Source organism: Pelecanus crispus, chromosome 4 (genome assembly GCF_030463565.1).
Source record: "Pelecanus crispus isolate bPelCri1 chromosome 4, bPelCri1.pri, whole genome shotgun sequence".
Lineage (NCBI taxonomy): Eukaryota > Metazoa > Chordata > Aves > Pelecaniformes > Pelecanidae > Pelecanus > Pelecanus crispus.
The window spans coordinates 68,394,523-68,413,888 of record NC_134646.1 but is presented as its reverse complement, the minus strand read 5'-3'; the positions used below and the strand labels follow the sequence as shown (position 1 = coordinate 68,413,888).

Here is a 19,366-nt window from a genome sequence, read left to right as displayed (position 1 = left end):
AATCCCAAATTTATTTGGTCACGTCAAAAGACTTAAGGACAGTCCAGCATTCCATTCATATAGAAACACCACAACGTCTAAAGTACAAATTTCATTTTAAAATTTAAAGCAACATGGTAAATACATCCTGTCAAATATATATTAATACTTGTTTGTTTCTGACTACCGCATTTGTATTTTTAAGGGCCTGTGGATGTTAATATTCTTGCTAAGTGTAACCCCTGTTTATCAAATCCATGTAAAAACGATGGAACCTGCAACAATGATCCAGTTGACTTCTATAGATGTACTTGCCCATATGGTTTCAAGGTAGGCACTGAATAAACAGGAAAAAGCTTGCTGCAATGTAAGCTTCTCCTTAACAACCTTTAAGTTGTTAAGCTCCTTTCCACTAGTGTCTGTATTTTCTTCTTAAATTATAATTGTTGTTCCCTGCATAGGGTCAAGACTGTGATATTCCCATTCATGCTTGCATTAGTAACCCATGCCACCATGGCGGAACTTGTCATTTGAAAGAAGGAGAAAAAGATGGTTTCTGGTAGGTTGTTTTCAATTGTAATAACAGGATGGAAAACTACTGAGCTGAAGTAATTTCGGTGTTAATCTTTGGGTTCTCTCTGTTTGCTGGTAAGTGCACCACAAAGGCAGATTTTCAGTGCTTCTGAAGTTTTCAGAACATGTCGCCGTCCTTGGAAAGCTTCTAAAGCTTTGAAACTGTTAATAACAAATGATTGTGATTAGTTAAGGCATATCAGGTCAAGACAACATAGTATTGACTCTGTTATGCTAATTAATAGCTAGCTAGATCCCTGCTGAAAAAAATCTCGCAATTCATCTGTTGTCGTGTGTATTGCTTCAACAGACAGCATGTAAATGATAAAATGTAAATCCCAGTGAAACAGAAAATTAATGATTCATTTGAAGCTCACTATGCCAGCAGATAAACATGCTGTGAGCATTTTTAATCTTGAGTTATTTAATCACACAGTACAATTACTCCAGATGTACTTCATGAATTATGAAATAAAGTTCTTTAGCATTCTTATGTGAAATTATTAGTCGTTTAACAATCTACACCTCAAGCCTGTTAGAAATGATACTTCAAAAAGATCCAATTCATTATCCTACAATTCATGACATTATTCTTATGTTTTAATGCAAATTCTGCCCAAAGATTAAATAGTTTTCTATTAAAATTTAAGCATATACATCTTAATTCTATGCCTCTAGAATTTAAAGTGACAGTCGTCTCAGAATTTGACTTTTTTCATTTATTTGTTTAAACACTATATATTTTGAAAATCAAAGCAATCTTATAATCAAAGCCACAGAAATTATAGATAGTGAATATTACAGGAAACTATATGTGTAGTCATGTTTCAGTGATCTTTTACATTTACTATCTATTTTGATGTATTTGTTTTGTATAAACACATGTAAAAGCAAAAAAAAATTACTGCTTTGAAGAGTTTATACAGACTTTGTTTTTATATATTAATGCACGTATTGTGCATGGAACATTAAACAGAGCTTTATATTGGTGCATTTAACTGAACGATAGTGTAGTACTATTATTGCATACTAATCCCTGATTCCACAGTCTTTTCCATGTGTTTAACTTTAAAAAAAAAAAAAAAGGATCACTTTCCGTAAGAAATATAATCTAATCTTATAATATAAAGGTAGCACGCTTTTCAAAAGAAATGTTCAGTGATTTAATTAAAGAAGCTCCTTAAACTAAAGATTAAGGCACAAATTTAGAAGCCTTTTTTCTGTAATTTAAAATATGAAAAATAAACATTTACTATATGGTGTTTTACATTATATCAACCATGTTCCTTTATGGGATAGTCATTATGAATTATTGTACCTGTTAATTACAGAACTTCTTGTCTGGTCTCTCCAGCTAAAATGTCCATGTGATTAGTTTTGTTTTCTGTATTACAGGTGCACTTGTGCAGATGGATTTGAAGGTGAAAACTGTGAAGTAAATGTTGATGACTGTGAAGACAATGACTGTGAGAATAATTCTACTTGCGTGGATGGAATTAATAACTATACTTGCCTTTGTCCACCGGAATATACAGGTAGGAGTATAAGAGAAAGTACAGGTAATTCAAGAATTCCTAGCAGAACAGTAGTATTTTTCAGTTTGTAGGAGAATTAGTAGTTACTCTACAATTGACTTAAAGCCAGGGTTCCCTCCATATTTCTCTCCTGTATTGTTTTTAGTCAAAAGTAGACTTAATGATCACTCATTAATTCCTTTGTTAGTTTTGCAATTACAGAATTTTGATATTTAAAAGATCATTCAAAATGTGTAACTCCCTACTGTTTATCTAACCCAGACACCCCAATAAAGAACCTCTGTAACTGTAGAGATCTGAAAAATATTTTGCTTTTATCCTGTATACTTCATGTTACTAACAGGGCAGAAAAGGATCTGTCTGTGCCATTAGGGAACTGAATTTGGCACCCCTGAATGCTGTCCTGCCCTAAATTAGAAACATTAATGCAGAGTGTGACACTTTTTGTTCTAGCACCAAAAAAAAAACCAAAAAAAACCCAAACAAAAAAAACCCAAGAATCATTAGAGAGCATCTAATTATGTGTTTCTATCAAGTTGACAGCCAGGCCAAAGCATTCACCTCTCTTTGAGACAGAGGGTCTCTTGCTTGCTGTCACCATCTCTGTGGGAATGGAGGATAGTTAGATCAGCAACACTGGAGAACAAGTAGTATGATCTGTTGCTTACATTGATCTGTTTTATAGTTTTTCTAACTAGACAAATCTATTTTCTGTTAGCTAGTTGACCACTAGGAGAACACAGAGCTTAAATTCGCAAAATGGTGATTTGAAATGTATAAAAAAGAAATGTAAAATCCACCATAACTTGGGAATTGACTCTACCCAGTCATCCTGTATCTTTACTTTAATCAATCCTATTGCCTCTGTCCGATGACTTTGTCACTATCCTCAGGGGGCACTAAATTTGAGCTCTGAAAAACTGGGAGGAGACGTGAACTCCTGAATTAATTTAATTTATTGGAAACACAGCTAACTCCTTTTTAATCCAAGGTATTTCCATGATTAGTTCTACAACCTGTTGGATTGCTCAAATGTTTTAGGGTATTCAAATTTAAAGTCAATATTTAAATCTTGGAAACCCACAGTGAGTGAAGACAATAGAACACAGGTATAAGAAATAGAACTTCATAATCTAATATATGTATTCATCCAGTACTTCAGCTGGGTAAATGTTTGGTAGAAATTTCCCCACACAGCATAAGCTACAATACTTACAGCAGTACAGGTTAAAAGTGTAAGTAGGCAGAATAAGGTATTTAATAATAAGTGGATGGTCCACATCTGGAAGAACAGACATAATCTGCTTAGACAAAATACTGTTTTGCCAGGTACTGATACCTCAATACCTAACAGCAATTGACAATTCAAGCCTTAGAAACAAATAATAGCTAACAGCATCAATAAGTAGAGACAGGTGTTTGCTATTTCTCCTATAACTATATTTCAGCTATATGCAAGTCAAGCTTCAACTCCCCTGGGATCAATTGCTACCTCCCTTAAAAATGTGATCAGATATTTTACTGTAGGCTGGAAGAAAGCAAACCAAGGTCACATCAGTCCAGTATTCCTGTTCAGTGGCTTCATGCTAAGATATTTCATGTATCTGTTAGGTAGTAGACGATTTTGCATGTGCATTCCTCCTCTGCAGCTTTGCAGGTGTTTTTACCTGTGTCGTTCGTGTCCTCATTTTTGACATTGCTGTAGATGCATTTAACTGCTCGAGTCAATAGCTTGCTGTATTCACAGGATGCCATGGGAAGGACTGTTTTGTATTAAATATTCATGGAGTGGATACAAAGGCTTATTTATATTTGCTAGCCTAAAACTTTGATTCAGTGTGCCTGTTGCATTTCTGTAGCATTGTAATTGAAATGTACATTTTACATTTACAACTGAAACAGCAATTGTAGCATTTCTCTATACACCTATACAGTTAGAGCAAAAAGGGGAGCATAAACATTGGTAACATTTTTGATGTTTGTATTGCAGTTGTGCTTCTTCAGTCAAAATACAGAAAGTATATTTTTTAATTTGATTCATAATTGTGCATAATTCTAAAAGGAAAATACTATGAGTTTACATGGCAAGTGTTTGCTAACTGTAATTCTTTCAGAAAAAGATTTGTTTTTTACAGATGCAATGCCTACTCATAATCGCTACTGAAGTCAGTAGGTCATGTGAGTGGGTGAGAATCTTCTCACCAGCTCTAAAATAAATCAAAACAATCTACTTGTAATCAGTAAGTTTAGCTGTTCTGTTTTTTTAAAAATGTTGAGAATTTACACTATCTCATCCGATTTTTTTCAACACCTTACCAAAAACAAAGACACATGTGGTTTTTTAAACATACAACACCAGAGCCTCAACTCATTTTATAGATAAATTGGGCAAAAACTGTAGCAAAAGTTCGGGTTTTTCATTCCACAGGATACAGTACAGTATTCTACAATATACTATCTATCTTACAAAGCATCTGTGGATGGGACACAATGTGTGAGATTCTAAGTCATTTTTGAGATTAATTGTAACGAGAAAATATAAAACATTGAGCTAGTCGAGGGGTCTTCACATCCATCATCCTTGTTCTTTCATAATAATTAAATAACCTTCAGTATTAAGAATTAGACTGACAGTACTCTGGACACATCAGGATCTAGAAATGGTAGTGTTCAGAATATAAAGTAATCTTACAGTTGCCTCAGCTCTGTAGTAGGTACCAAATTATTTAAAGGATTTTTTCTCTGGCCTGTAGCCTGATTTGAAAGATAACTAATGGAATCCCTGTCCAATATGGATACAGTGATTTTCATCAGGAACTTTGTAAACACTTGGATTTTGGTATCTGTTCTAACAGGTTAAAATCAGATATGCGTATTGCTGATGTGGTTTTTTATGAAAGGTATTTTTCACTAAATTAATCAATGTACTAGCTGGGCAAAAGTAGGTTAACAATCAGAAAAACAGGCTATATATTCAGTAGGTAAAAAGATTTTTAAATACAAAGATACTTCTCTCTAGCTCAGAAAGTCCCTGAGCTGTAAGTTGCTGGAGACTGGGACAGTGTACATACCGGGAAAATACCACTGTAGGCTTGTCCTGTTCTCTTTTAATTCTGTTGGCAATACTTCAAATTGTCTGTGTTGAAGATGTCACAGCATATACGTACTGAATGTGGAAGTGCACCAGCCCAGAATATTTTTGGGGGTGAATGGTTATCTGCAAACATGCTTTACATTTCAGTAGCACAGTATAAGGAAGAAGTCAGCTGAAACTTGATGGTATGAAATGTAAATCATTCTTCTTTAAAGTTTTATTTTCATGTGGAAGGCTTACTAGAATCTCAATCTGAAAATACACACAAAAACTATGAAAAGTGTTATAAAGAATGTTGCAGTGCAAAACCAAAAGTCACTTTTTGACTTTTCTAACAATCCCTTGAAAATTGACACTTCTCAAGTACACGGTGTTGATTTAAAAACGAACGATTAAAAACGCTTATTAGTTTTTTGCTTAAGAATCAGGAATCCATTTTTCTCTGCCTCAGTTAAGTTTTACAATTACCTCCACAGTTACAGGTGGAAAGACAAAGAATGGTATTTGCACTATACTATGAGCTTTCTTAAGATCACAGACTGTAACTCTGAAACAGCAGTAAGCAAATGGAATCAGCACTCAAAGTGTCTGATGAAACCTGGAGAAATAAAACATTTCAAATACCTCACTATGTCCTGCACTCTTTAACCTTGCTATTCTCTTAACATTATCATCTCCTTTATTTTAACCTCAGTCCAGTAAACTTCAGGTCATTTTATGTACATTCTATAGATTACAGATGATCATTTCTCTTGCTCATTATCATCAGTCATTAGATCATAGATCTAACTGATCCAGAAGTAAAACCTTTCTTATGCCACCAGTGGCATGTACTTCTTACTTTTTCTGTTTGTTTTGCTCTGCTGTAGGTGAGACTCTGAAGCTTGCTTCATTTTGCTATATCAACCTCTCTGCTGCTATAGTTGTGCATTAGCTTAATGTGCTATGCTGTTGTATTACAATGTAAAAAGTCTCTTGTCTCTTCTGTCTTTGTCACTGCAAGCTGCTAATCTGAATGAAGTGGAAAAAGGTCAGTTGTCTTTTAAGCCTATTTTCACTTACTTTGGTTTCTCACTTTCCTTTCCTTAAAGGTGCATGGATTTCAGTTCTTACAAATGACCAAATAAATCGTATACAGATAGAATTTAGAAAGCTCACTGCAAATCCTCAAATCAGGCACTTGGCTCTTGCTGTGTATACATGTCAGAAGAATGTCGTTGAGATGCAGATCGCTGTGCAGGAATACTTTAATACTACCTTCATTATCTTTTTTTCAGATGTATTAGAAATTTGGGCAGCCACTGATAGGACTAACAAAAAAGTTTACATGGTGATCTTCTGAAATCTTTATTCTGATCACCTTAAAGACATACCTTGGTTCCATTCTAATGTATTCTCTGGTTTATAGCACTGTTTTGCTTTAATTTCTTTGTTAGATTATGGTACTAGAAAATATGATGGAGTATAAAATGGCAATCTTGCTCATCATTTCTGTGACCTTTTTGTGCTGTAAATATCTATAGAATCTGAAATGACTGCATTAAGCTGAGGCTATGGTACAAGAAAGGTAATAGTGGAGGGATTTATGACACTAACTTTGGGTATTGCTGATTTTTAATTTTTTTTTTTAAGTTTCTGCCTAACACCTATCTCACTAACAGAGATGAACCATCTTCTGTACAATCGAATCATCTATACAATCTGAGAGCTAACATAATCATGACGATATATTTATGAACTTACATATTTAGTTTTAAAATGAATCATCTCATAGTGTATTTGCCATTAATTTCAGAAATATATTGTGCAGTCTGTAAAGAAGTATAATATTTCACTAGTAAAAATATTTTCATTATCTATGAAATAGCATGTTGAGCAAGGCTACAATTATACCATCTATGTTGATTACTTTAGACGTCTGATAAATAATTCTTACAATTTAAACTCAGAGCCTAAATTCTCTCTGTAACTGATGAAGAGAACCAGACATGTCCAGAAAGTGATTCCATCCACAGGTGTCCCATGTTTAAAGCTGTATTCCATTTAGACATGTTCCGTATTTGCATTTTATTATTACTTAACTGGACAGCAAAGATAGCCTCCTGTTTTTCCCTTGTCACTTCCTAAGTTTTTTTTCTACATTGTTCTGTTACTGCCCCAGTATCAAACTGGTTGATTTTATAAAAGAGTACTCGTCCCTAGAAAAAATAGAAAAAGTGCAAGCTCAGTATAAATAAATATAAAAGTTGAGTTCTTTGTTACTTTATTATTCTTGGTTTTAATTGGGGAAAAAAAAAAAACCACAACCCCCCCCCCCAAAAAAAAAACCCAACCCAAGCAGATTACAATAACTAGCTGTAATCTGTGAATCATGGATAAAAGTTTGCTTTGTAACTGATTTCCAGTAGCGCAAATTACAGAATTTTAGGACTGACTTCCGGAAATTTTAAAAAAAGCTTAATTTCTATGATCATGAAAAATAGTTTTTCAAATGGAATGTAAAGGGAAGATGCTACTATGAAGAGACTCAAGTCTCCATTTCAAGTTGAAGCAGCTGTTACCTGTGTGCAATTAGTCTTGCTGATAGTTTAAATGTCTTTAAATGTGATTAAAGGTAGAAAGGCAATGAATCCCGAACAGAACTGTACTCACTGTAAATGTGTTACACAAGTGTGAACTATAACATATTAAAATTACTGATTACATCAAGAACAAATTTCTCACAAACAAATTATCAAAAACCCAGGGGATGTGAACTAATTTCAGCACCAAAATTAAGCAGATGTGTATGTGATACACACTTGTATTAGCTTGCCAGCTGAACATGAAAGTTATGAATGGTCTGTAAGTTGCGTGGAGGATCAGTCAGTTTTACCATGCTGGTCATCTTTTGAATTGTGACAGTAGTAGGAAAAAAAAGAGATAATTTTAAGTAATCGTCTCAGTTTAGACAAGCCCTAGACACAGATATATATATTTCTATATGTTTCAAAACTTCATTACATGGCCTTCTTGCTACTACAATAAAGGAGTTGAGTTACTACTTTCAATTCACGTGGTAATCAAATAAGTACCTGACTAAAATTTAAGCATGCAAGTAATCAAATGCAAATCATGTCATATCAAACTTGATAAAAATTTTAATTATTTCATTAAATCAGGATCATAATCATCATTCTTGTAAGAACTACACATAAGTGTTACAGCTTCTTAGAATAGATACCTTTGCTGCTTTTGCTTTTCATCACTTACTGTAAAATTTTCTCTCTCATCTAGCTTAATATATGTCAAATGACTACTTTATATTAAAAGCTTGAGTATTAAAGTAGTTTCACTGTATTTTCATAAAGGGGGAATATACATGATATCCTTGGCAAGCTGAGCTACCTGCTACTAGTCTAGTCTGATCAGTGCCGTTACTGATTCTGGTCTATGACCCATCCTTTTGTTTTCCTTAATTGTCTTACAGCTTACCTGCCTTAAAGTTACTATTTCTTTGTTGTTGCCAAACAGCATATGCAAAACAACTAGAAATATTAAACTAAGTAAGCCCACCCCTTCTTACACTGAGATCCACAAGCATGGTGCCTAGATGAACAGAGTTAAGCAATGGTGAAAGATAGGAACAGTCCAGCAATGAATCGGATCTAGAATTTGACTTTAAAATTAAATTCCAACAAAATGTTCAGATTTCTGGTTATAAACTGCATCCTACTGGGGCTGTAAGCAATGTTGTCCCTCATACAGTAGATATTTTTATTTGTCTTTTCTGAGTAGTGAGCTCAAGACTTTAAATAATTTATGTTGTCTACTGTTCATCAAACTCAAGACTTCATAAAAATTCACCACTTTTCTATATATAGTTTGTTAAATGGCACTGACATTTTCCAACCACCCCTACACTCTATTGGCTATTTGAGGCAGAAGTAAACAGAGACCTCCAGTCAAAGGCTCAGATAATAATACCTAATTGATAGAACGTGAATACTGCAGAAGCTGACTCACAATACATTGCAACCAAGCTCAGAAGCTGGAATGGACATATATGTACACATATAAAATCCTGCTATTCTAGCAATTACCAGTAAGTATGTAATATATATTTGTTATTTTAGCTTTGGAACAGTGAATAAGTCTTCTAGCAAAAACCTGATTTTGATAATTAAAACTGACCATTCTTTCTTTCACATTCTGTCTGTAGATTTTATTCTAATATCTTATTCAGCTTTGCTAATACACTAGTGATTGTAAGCTTGTTTCTTCAGTAAGCTTGCCTGTAATTAGCAATGTACTATTATATTCAGAAACCCATGTCCATTTGTGTTAGAGCTCTCCTATTCATTCAGAAATAGTGTCTGACATTGCTTTATTTGACTGTGTTTTGAACTTATTGCCCAACTATTCAAAAGAACAATGATGTAAATCCTTTTTCACATCATTGCATTGTTCCTCATTATTTGTTGTACTATGTGTCTTTATATATTGGAAAATCCAGAGTTAAGTTTTTCTGTGATTTATAATCTCATCAAGTCTAGTTTAGTCTAGTCTAGTCTACCCTTGATTGGTTTAGTGTGGACTTGGTAGTGTAGGTTAATGGTTGGACTGGATGATCTTAAAGGTCTTTTCCAACCTAAATGATTCTATGATTCTATGATTCTAAGTCATAAGAGCAAATTAATATACACAGAGGAAAACTAAATTGACCTGTGAATCTAGCAAACTTATAACTTTGGTTAGTTAATCAAGGTTTACACACAATTCAGCATCAGTATTTAAGTTATGAACAGTTGCCTGGCTGTTTAAGTCTGCATCATCCTCTATATGTAGCTACAAAATCTCTGTAAATATTCCAGTCTTGACCTTGGATGGTTGTGTTCATTTGGGCTGTGCTGACCACACAGAGTTCAGCTGGTTAGCTGGTTGCAGTGCTACTCCATACCAGAATTCAGACTCCCTAGAATAATTAAGCAAGATGTCTTATGAGGAGAGTTACTGCTGGTTCTAATTAAACTTTGGAAGCTTTTCATACGATTTTTGACACTTTATCCACTGCTTATTTTTAAACAAACTAGTCTGTTGCTTATTTTCCTACATAAAGAAATGTTCCCATCTTTCAAAAACATAATTACTTAGCCAAGCTCTTACAGAAGCCTCAATTACAATATTATTAGATGAATAGAAGTATGTACACACACATTGGTATTAAACTTCCTTGACATTTGTTTCACAATCTTTTTTCATTCTTTTGAAGTATGGCTTTTAAAACATTGTGTTATGCTTCCCAAATCAGGGAACTCTCTAACATTTCATTCCAGTAAAGCTAAGGAGACTAACTTGGTAAATCTGATATTTCCTTCAATGAAGTGTTTCACTTCCATCACTATCTTTTCATTTCAGCAAAATTACTTTCTCCCCTTCACCTTGTCGCAGTTAAATTCTGAATAACACATTATTCATGAATAACATTCATTACACTAAAAGAGGTGTTGCTTTACAGAAACAATTCTTCAGTGGTTCAGATTCCATGTCACATATTTTTACTTACCTTCTCTATTAACTTCCTTGCAAACAGTTATATTTTGGTTATGGGAATGCTCCATTCAGAATATAAATCTGTTAACAGTACAAATGAAGACCGCACACTTGGATTATTTTGGTTTGTTCTTCTGGTATTTTTATTTTCATTCAGAAATTCAGTATCTGATGTACATATTTTGGATTCCATCTTGAATTTTTCTTGTTTTTCTTTTTACTGATCCTGCGTGCAAGTCTGTCATGAATTCTACTCTTTCTTTATAATGGAACTTTGTACTTTACATAAAACTGACTTTTTTGTTCATAGGGTTTTTTACATTATTATTTCACTACATGGACCGCCATGTTTACCATGTCCTTTCCTTGATTCCTGTTTCCTTCCCTAGGCTAGTTGCTAACCGACTGTTTAACTGAAAGCTCCCTCCAGTGATATGACTCTGACTTATTTCACAGTGCATACAATTTGCAAATGCAAGGGGAAACTTCCCTTCCTCTTATGCTGTCACAGCACAAAAAGACCTGTCTTTTAAAGACGTGAGTTTTTGAATCATTGTTTCTCTTCTTTTTCAGTCTATGCACTTTTCTACAGAGTAGTAATATCAAAGTCTGACCATAATTTCAAAAATACCTGATGATGTTTGCAAGCCATTTGGCTGCAGTAGGCCTGGTAGTGTAACATGGATCTTACGATTTGAAGTGGACATTTTTCAAAACTCTAAGCCTGTTTCAAACTTAAACTTCCAGTTTGACCCTCAGTCTCTATGCAGGATTCACAGCTACAACTTGGGAATTAAGACTTTTCAAGTGTCCCTGAGCTTTTCATGAGGTGATTCAGCTTTCAGTGTAGTTCAGAAGATATTAGGGCCATCAACCTATGACTACTAAAATGCAATGTACTCTTAACTAAGAAATCATGTATTTTATAAGTACCTTGAAGGGGGGTGGAAAAATTTAAAAAATGGGCAGGCTTAGACACTACTCAATAAAGCTGTTAGCCACACAAGAAATTTCAGAGGTCTGTGCCCAATTAGTGTCCTGTATCAAAATCAATGCCAGTTCAGTAAAGTTGACAGCAATGGTGAGATTGCTTGCTGCTATTATGCCAGTCCTAATTTACCTTTTTCTAGGTATTTTGGGGGGTTTCCACTGAACTTTTACTGTGATTCTAACTAGGGACAGCAAACCTCCAGCCCTGCTTGAAAGACAGGCTCAATATGTCACTTTCAGAAAGTCTCTGATATACTGCTAGAATTAATAATCTTGGGAATGTTTAGAGGTGTTTTTGTCCAAGTGTTGTAAGTAGTGAACAGCCATATTTTTATTCTTTGTAATCGGGTTTTCATATAATTTGCAGTTCTGCATGTAATTTAATATAGACTATATGCCATAATAAGATGTTTGTATTGGGGTGTGTGTACATCTATGCATATATATACATATATGTACGCACATATATGCACGCACATATATGCATTTCTACGCCATAGGAATGTGTATAAACTAGGTTAAAAAAACAGTGATTTTTTATTATTCCACTCCATGTTCCTGAAAATCTGAATTCTCTGTTCCCATATTTATCTCTCACTCTTAAATGTTGCTGGTCTTTAAACAGATTTCAGCTATTACAACAAATTCTGCAAATTGACTAAATGCTATGTGAAGAATTACTTCCTCTTATATACGTATGTTTGAACAAAACCCTTTGAAAAGAGAAAGGGATCTGTTTCATGTTTGATATGTCATGGGATGCAAAGAATCCATGGTATTTCAAGATTCTTTGTGCACTGACCTAGTCATAACAGTTGCACATTTCCAGACTAATAAGTCCATTGAGAGTTTGAAGAGGCTTTGAGGATAGAATTAAAATCCTTTTTATTAGTCATCTTCAGTGGCCTGCATTTGATCTTCATTCAGTTTCCTATATATATTGACTAAGTCACATTGTTACTGACAGTTTTCCTGAGGACTGTTAAGTAGCCTGTGCTTGAAGGCCATTTTCTTGTGTTCACTCAAAGTTCTGTTTGGTTTTGTAGGGAAAATGCACTACTTGCAAATTGGTAATGTGCTATTATTTTTTTATTTTTTTTTTAAAAAATCTTTGTGTAGAACCAGTCTGGATCTTTTGGATGGCTGCAAAGTACTTGTCCAGCTGGTTTTGGCTTCTCTCATTTTTGAAGATGTAAAGGTCCCATGTCTGATCACACTTAGCATACATGTTTCAGATGTGTTTTTATCCAGCATAACCATATTTGGCTCTGGTTCAGTTTTGCCTTTTTCTCTGTCCTTGCTTTAATGTAGACTGTTCCTCAGCTCTTTTAAATTTTGGTTTATTTGTCCATCATTTGAAATAAGTTCTACATAACCTAAAAGATAAGTCCTGGAAACAATGTCTCAAGTCCTGGGTAGTCAGTACTCATATTCACAATATGCAATTTTAAACACTAGTATGTAAGCACACTTACTGTGGAAAGGACAAATTTCTCTGGAGATCTGTTGAACCTGTAAAAAAAAGAAAAAAAGACAAATAGACCTTTAACCATCTACTGTTGCTTTCAGTTTATTATGATGTGTACTTCTATAATTCCAGAGAAGCCCATGTAAGCAAGAAGGCAGCTTCTGTGTGGTGCTAGGCATTTGGCAAGGAGCAGTGTATAATGTCAGAAACCTTATTGCTTAATGACAGCAGTAGCTGATGAGCTGATGAGCTGATACACGTACACACATGTGTATGTATTCTGGAAGATATCTTCGTTCATATACTCTCTCCAAAATCTCCACTCCAATGTTGTTATCCTATACCTTTCTCCCTTTTTCCAATCTACCTGTTCCTGATTCTACCCAAGTTGTGTTCCTAAATGGTCTGTCCTTCTTTCCCCATACCGTATTCATGGTGGTGCTGTCCTTATCCTCAGTACTGTGTTAACAGTTACAGGAAAGAGGTGAAGCCATTATACGCTATTTTAATCTCAGGCTGCCCTCCAGCAGATACTGATTCTTCAGCTAACTACACTGCAGGCCACTACCACACTCAGATAAATAAACTGAGGGATACCAAATATTGTGCCTCTTTGAAGGAAAGTTCAACTTGAGCAGCGAAAGTATCTGCTCATCCACTATCTTCTGCTCTTCATTTTGGTGTTTAGTTCAACTTCTCTTTGCTCAGTAGCTCATCTTTTATTACTTGACAAATGACAAGGGGCAACCCTACTCCTTCCCATAAGTTTTAGGGCCTGATAGACCTGTAAGGCCCTAAATTCAGCAGACACAGGGTTTATACCTGTTGATTATACATATATTATTCATATGGATGCTGGAATAAGTGTATCTATCTTACAAACCAGTGATAAACTTTGCGAGTGCACTATTCGTAATATCTTCTGATTAGTCAGTCAGGGAGATAGACTGTTGATCTGTTTACACACCTGTATTTCCTTGTCATAAAGTTGCAAATGAAATAATATTTTAATCATATTAAAATATTTTATAGATTATACAGCCCATGTTGGAAATTAGATCCACTGTTAGGCTTCTAGCAGCAGGGAAGGGTAGACATTTGACGTAGATTTTTTTTTTTTTCTTTTCTTTTCACAGAACAGATGATAGATAATTATGGTACATTAACAAATGCAAAAATTGGAGAGTCATATTTAAGAAAAAGTAGAAAGCAAGTTTTCATTTTGGGATAATTGGAATTATACTGACATGCGCTGATATTAACAGGGTTTTTTCAGGTAATAGATTACTTATAGGGGAAACCTGGGTATTTCTGTGTGTAATGAGCTTAGAAATAAATACGAGAAAAGCTTATTGATGGCTTGTTTGTCCTGGCAAGAAGGAATTCAATCACTAGAGTTTCGCTGTACAGCAGAGCTACATAAACATTGTACACAAAAAAATGTTTTTTCACAAAATCATCATTTATGTCCATGGATAGATGATTGACATTAAACTAATTTTTTTTATAAAGGAGTTATCAGAAAGATTAATATTTATTGGTTTATTTATTTATTGGTATTTATTTATTAGTATTTATCATAAAGGTAGTATTTATTATTATATCATGAAGTATGCATTTTTCAGTTTAACAAAATTGTAGCAGTTACTTTTAAAATAGAAACAGCTATTTTCAGGTCACTGGGATATTTTCACTGAATTGACACCATACATTATATTTCAGGTGAGCTCTGTGAGGAGAAACTAGATTTCTGTGCTCAAAACCTGAATCCTTGCCAGCATGACTCAAAGTGTATCTTGACACCCAAAGGATACAAGTAAGTCTAAAATATTGTCACAGTCCAACTGAATCTAAATTTCTGGGGTTTTATCCTGCTTAACTTCTTTTCCTTTTGTTTTAGTGGAAGCAAGTTCTGTTCTCAAATACTAATTTCAGTTATTATCAAGCTTTATGGCAGAATAGGCCATTATTTTCATATAGTTCTGCATTATTATCTTAAATATGTTTTACTGAATTTTACGGATCCTTAACAGTTCTAATTCCAGTCAGATTTTAAATAGGAACACAGGCTAGAGCAGTTAGTCTATGTGACAGTCTATACAAAACCCTTTTAGTAGCTTGGACAGTAGGAAAATAATTGCATTTAATTGAAGTGGAATAATTATACTGCTTTCTGAGAAGTAATTGTGAAAGAGATTATTAGGAAGGCACACTGGAAGGTACAAACTAAAGGAGTCCATCCCCAGGAAAACTAATCTTTAATTATGCCATAACCTTATCATAATTAATTAGTATGCACTATTTAACACTCTTTAGAGTGTTTTTAATAGGCTTTAAGTTAATAAATACAGGAAACCTGCAGCTTTCAATTGTCAAAAGCACCTGTTTTATGCACAGTATGCTCTTGTGCTAAAATCAGATAATTTATTATCATTCCTACTACTTATGTAATGACATTTTATTTAAAATATGGCAAAAAATAGTCAAATATCTAAGTATTAAAATGAACATGAAGTGAAGATTATAGTTTTCAACGGAAAAATAGAAAATTTGTTGGATTTAAATTGTTGTGTTACGTTTATTTTCTTCATGCTGCTTCAGTAAACCTAGTTTGGCATCTTATACTTTACTGCCACTATGGGGGTGGTGAGGCACTGGAGCAGGTTGCCCAGAGAAGTGGATGCCCCATTGCTGGAAGTGTTCAAAGCCAGGTTGGATGGGGCTTTGAGCAACCTGGTCTGGTGGAAGGTGTCCCTGCCCATGGCAGGGGGGTTTAAACTAGATGGTCTTTAAGGTCCCTTCCAACTCAAACCATTCTATGATTCTATGATCAAATTTCCAGGTTACTTTCTGAGATTGTAAATCAGAAAATAGCAATGTCAAGCATGTATCTCACTTAGTCAGCTTTTTAATAGCATTCTTTATATTCTTTTTTCACTTTTCTTATCCAAGGTTAGCTCAGTTGGTTAGAGCGTGGTGCTAATAACGCCAAGGTCACAGGTTCAATCCCTGCTCACTGCAGGGGGGTTGGGCTAGATGATCTCTCAAGGTCCCTTCCAACCCAAAGCATTCTATGATTCTATGATATATGTTGAATAAAAATTGAGACATTTGACTGAAATACTTAATTTAATGTTACACAGCTATTTAAATCACTTCTGGCACTTTAGAGCAAATTTTAGATACTAAAACAAACAACACGAAGGAGGGAATCACAAGATCTAATTAAATCAATTACATACATCTTAATTCAAAAAAAAATAAAATCGTGAGGATGCATGAATTTGTAATCTTTTCCATTCATTTTTCACAGAGTTCTGGGTATTCACTAAGTCTAATACATGAGAATTCCCTAAAGAAATGCCGCTAGCATTAACAATGAGAGTTGCATGGGGGGGGGGGGGTGGGGGGGCGGAAACCAGAAAAACATTACATACTGTCTTGAGGATATGCTGTTTCTAGTTCAGCGGGGGCTCAGGGAGGGAAGAGGATGTGTTTTGAGACTTCTGTTAGTTCACTAACCATGGAACTATTTATAGTCTATCAGGCTGGTGGAACTTCAAGGGGAAAAATTTATGCATAACCTTTGAACTGTATAAATGGAGCATTGGTCCATTCATAGCTGTTCAGTTGACAAAGAAAATATCCATCAGTATAATACAAGGCTTGGATTATTTTTCTTGGTTTCAGCAACTAAGCATATTGATTATTTTTAGTGTTCGCAGCCACTTACAACATCCTGTAACATTCTGCATTACTCATAAATTCCAAGAACAACTATCAAAATGATTCATGAGGGCTCTCTAGATTTAAACCACAATTCTTCAATATAATGGCAGATGAGTAACCGTGTGTAACTAGCAAACCTGTATCCATTACATATGTAGATTCCCCATATAACAGCATGATTAAGCTGCGTAGTCTCTACACACAAAGTCACAGTAATGCATTTTTTTCCGTGAGTTTTAAACAATTCAGTAGTTCCTTAACTTTGTCGTAAGTACACTGTATTGTTAAAAGGCACTGTGCTATCCCGCTTGCTTTCCTGTTTCACAGATGTGATTGCACACCTGGATATGTAGGTGAGCATTGTGATATTGACTTTGATGACTGCCAGGACAACAAATGTAAAAATGGAGCACAGTGTACTGATGCAGTTAATGGATATACATGTATTTGCCCAGAAGGATACAGGTGAGAAAGATCTGAAGACAGTATAAACATGTATGTCTTTTGTCAAAGTTGGGTTTTTCTGGAAATACTAATTTTTTCTGTTTGTATTTAGTGGCTTGTTTTGTGAGTTTTCACCACCAATGGTTCTGCCTCGCACCAGCCCTTGTGATAATTATGAATGTCAAAATGGAGCCCAGTGTATCATAAAAGAGAGTGAACCAATCTGTCAGTGTTTATCAGGCTACCAGGGTGAGAAATGTGAAAAGCTGATCAGTATAAATTTTGTCAACAAAGAATCCTATCTACAAATCCCTTCAGCTAAGATACGCCCCCAAACCAATATCACTCTACAGGTAAGATTGCTTGTGTTGCAGATTCTGATCTGGAAAAGAATGTAAATGACTTTTTATGGTGTGGAAAATTAGCCAAAGTTGTTATCGGCTCACTGAAAGAGCTTTTCACAGCTTGAGCTAAAAATCTAGAAGAGTCACTGAAATAACTCCATATTGAAGTAGATGGGCTCATTGATAGGAAGAGAAAGAATTTTCTCAGGTTGTCATTCAAGGAAGAATTTTGTAGTGAAGTAATAGGCTACAGCAGTAAATTCAGAGATTCACTTAATACAGCATTTTGATTTAATATTTATTTTTAGTACTTTCTAAGTGTTTCTTTCTTTTAACTAGATTGCAACAGATGAAGACAGTGGGATCCTGCTCTACAAAGGCGATAAAGATCACATAGCGGTAGAGCTGTACCGGGGTAGAGTGAGGGTCAGTTATGACACAGGATCTTATCCAGCCTCTGCTATTTACAGGTGAACCCTGATGAAACGAATTTCTAACTGAAACAAAACATGTGTTAATTCCTTATATCAGTCACATTTTTAGATGGTTAAAAGAAATATATGCAAATGAATGTATTGTCAGACATTTAAAAACCATTGCCAAAAAACACGATTTGGCTTAGGAAATAACTCTAATGCAGATATGTCAGAAAGATAATATATATTTGACCCATTAAAACTGAGTAAGAGTTAGCTTTCAGCAGAATATTTATACATTTGTGTAAAGCCCACTTGTGGAAGTGGAATTTTTTCCATGATCTTACTGCCAAATAATTTCCTAGTGTGCAGGGTAAAGTGCAGAACTATACTGCATAAGCAGAAATGAAATTGAAGCTTCTCTTCTCTTCTGTGTTAGGCAGGCATACAATGTGGGACTTTTTCCCTGGCAAGTGAAGAGAAAGCTAAAAACTTGATTCTGAAAAAAGGCACTACCCTTGAAAAATAAATGTTTTGTGCTTCGAAAGTCATTAAGAGACAGAATCCACATCCATTTCTGGAGCATAATTTTTCAGGGGATTTTTAAGTCAAATTTCTCTGATTCTCTGAAAAATTACCACCTGAATTTCCAGGGAGGTTTTATGTAACTTCTCAAGAATTTGCAGACAGACATTGCAAGAGGGAGCAAAAAGACAACAGGCATCACTTCTTGGCCTTGATTGCCTATTGTTGCTACAGATACATTCAGAAGTAAAGGGGAAGTGTTAAATGAGTTTTCCTTGAATCTTCTTTTTGCTGTGTTTACACCTTTTGTGTTGCAAAATTATATCTAGTGTATATTTACTTGCTAGAGTTTATAGCAGCTGACATTGTTCTGCATTCTATTAGGGACATTTCATTGAAAATAAATGATTTTTAGAAATGCTTGTACTCAAATGGCAATATAAAATCAAAAGCTTAAGTTTATATAGCAGGGAAACAATGCTAAACTTTGTTAGGTAATAACACCAAGGGAACTGTGGTTTTAGTAGATTACTAAAACCATTCCACAGAAAAAAACTCATTCCTATAAACTACAATATAAAGCTGTTTAGTAAAAACATAGCCTTTTACAATAAGCATCTTAAGGTTGCTTTTATTTTCTGATGCAATATGTATTTCTTAAGGTTTTTTTACAATTCCATGAAATGGTTTAACATGTGGAAATAGTATACATATTTTAATTGTATAATTTTTCATAT

General features: G+C 34.5%; 1 protein-coding gene across 5 annotated transcripts in view; it reads left to right on the top strand.

Annotated features, from left to right (window-relative positions):
* The window catches only part of SLIT2 (slit guidance ligand 2), a 270,822-nt gene that overhangs the window by 233,381 nt on the left and 18,075 nt on the right, over positions 1-19,366 (top strand). For all 5 annotated transcript variants that reach the window (XM_075709781.1, XM_075709779.1, XM_075709780.1 and 2 more), the window contains 7 exons: positions 185-309; positions 441-538; positions 1,948-2,087; positions 14,894-14,987; positions 17,228-17,365; positions 17,457-17,697; positions 18,028-18,158. In XM_075709781.1, the coding sequence (XP_075565896.1) occupies positions 185-309; positions 441-538; positions 1,948-2,087; positions 14,894-14,987; positions 17,228-17,365; positions 17,457-17,697; positions 18,028-18,158 (967 nt within the window). The remainder of the gene's footprint in view (positions 1-184; positions 310-440; positions 539-1,947; positions 2,088-14,893; positions 14,988-17,227; positions 17,366-17,456; positions 17,698-18,027; positions 18,159-19,366) is intronic.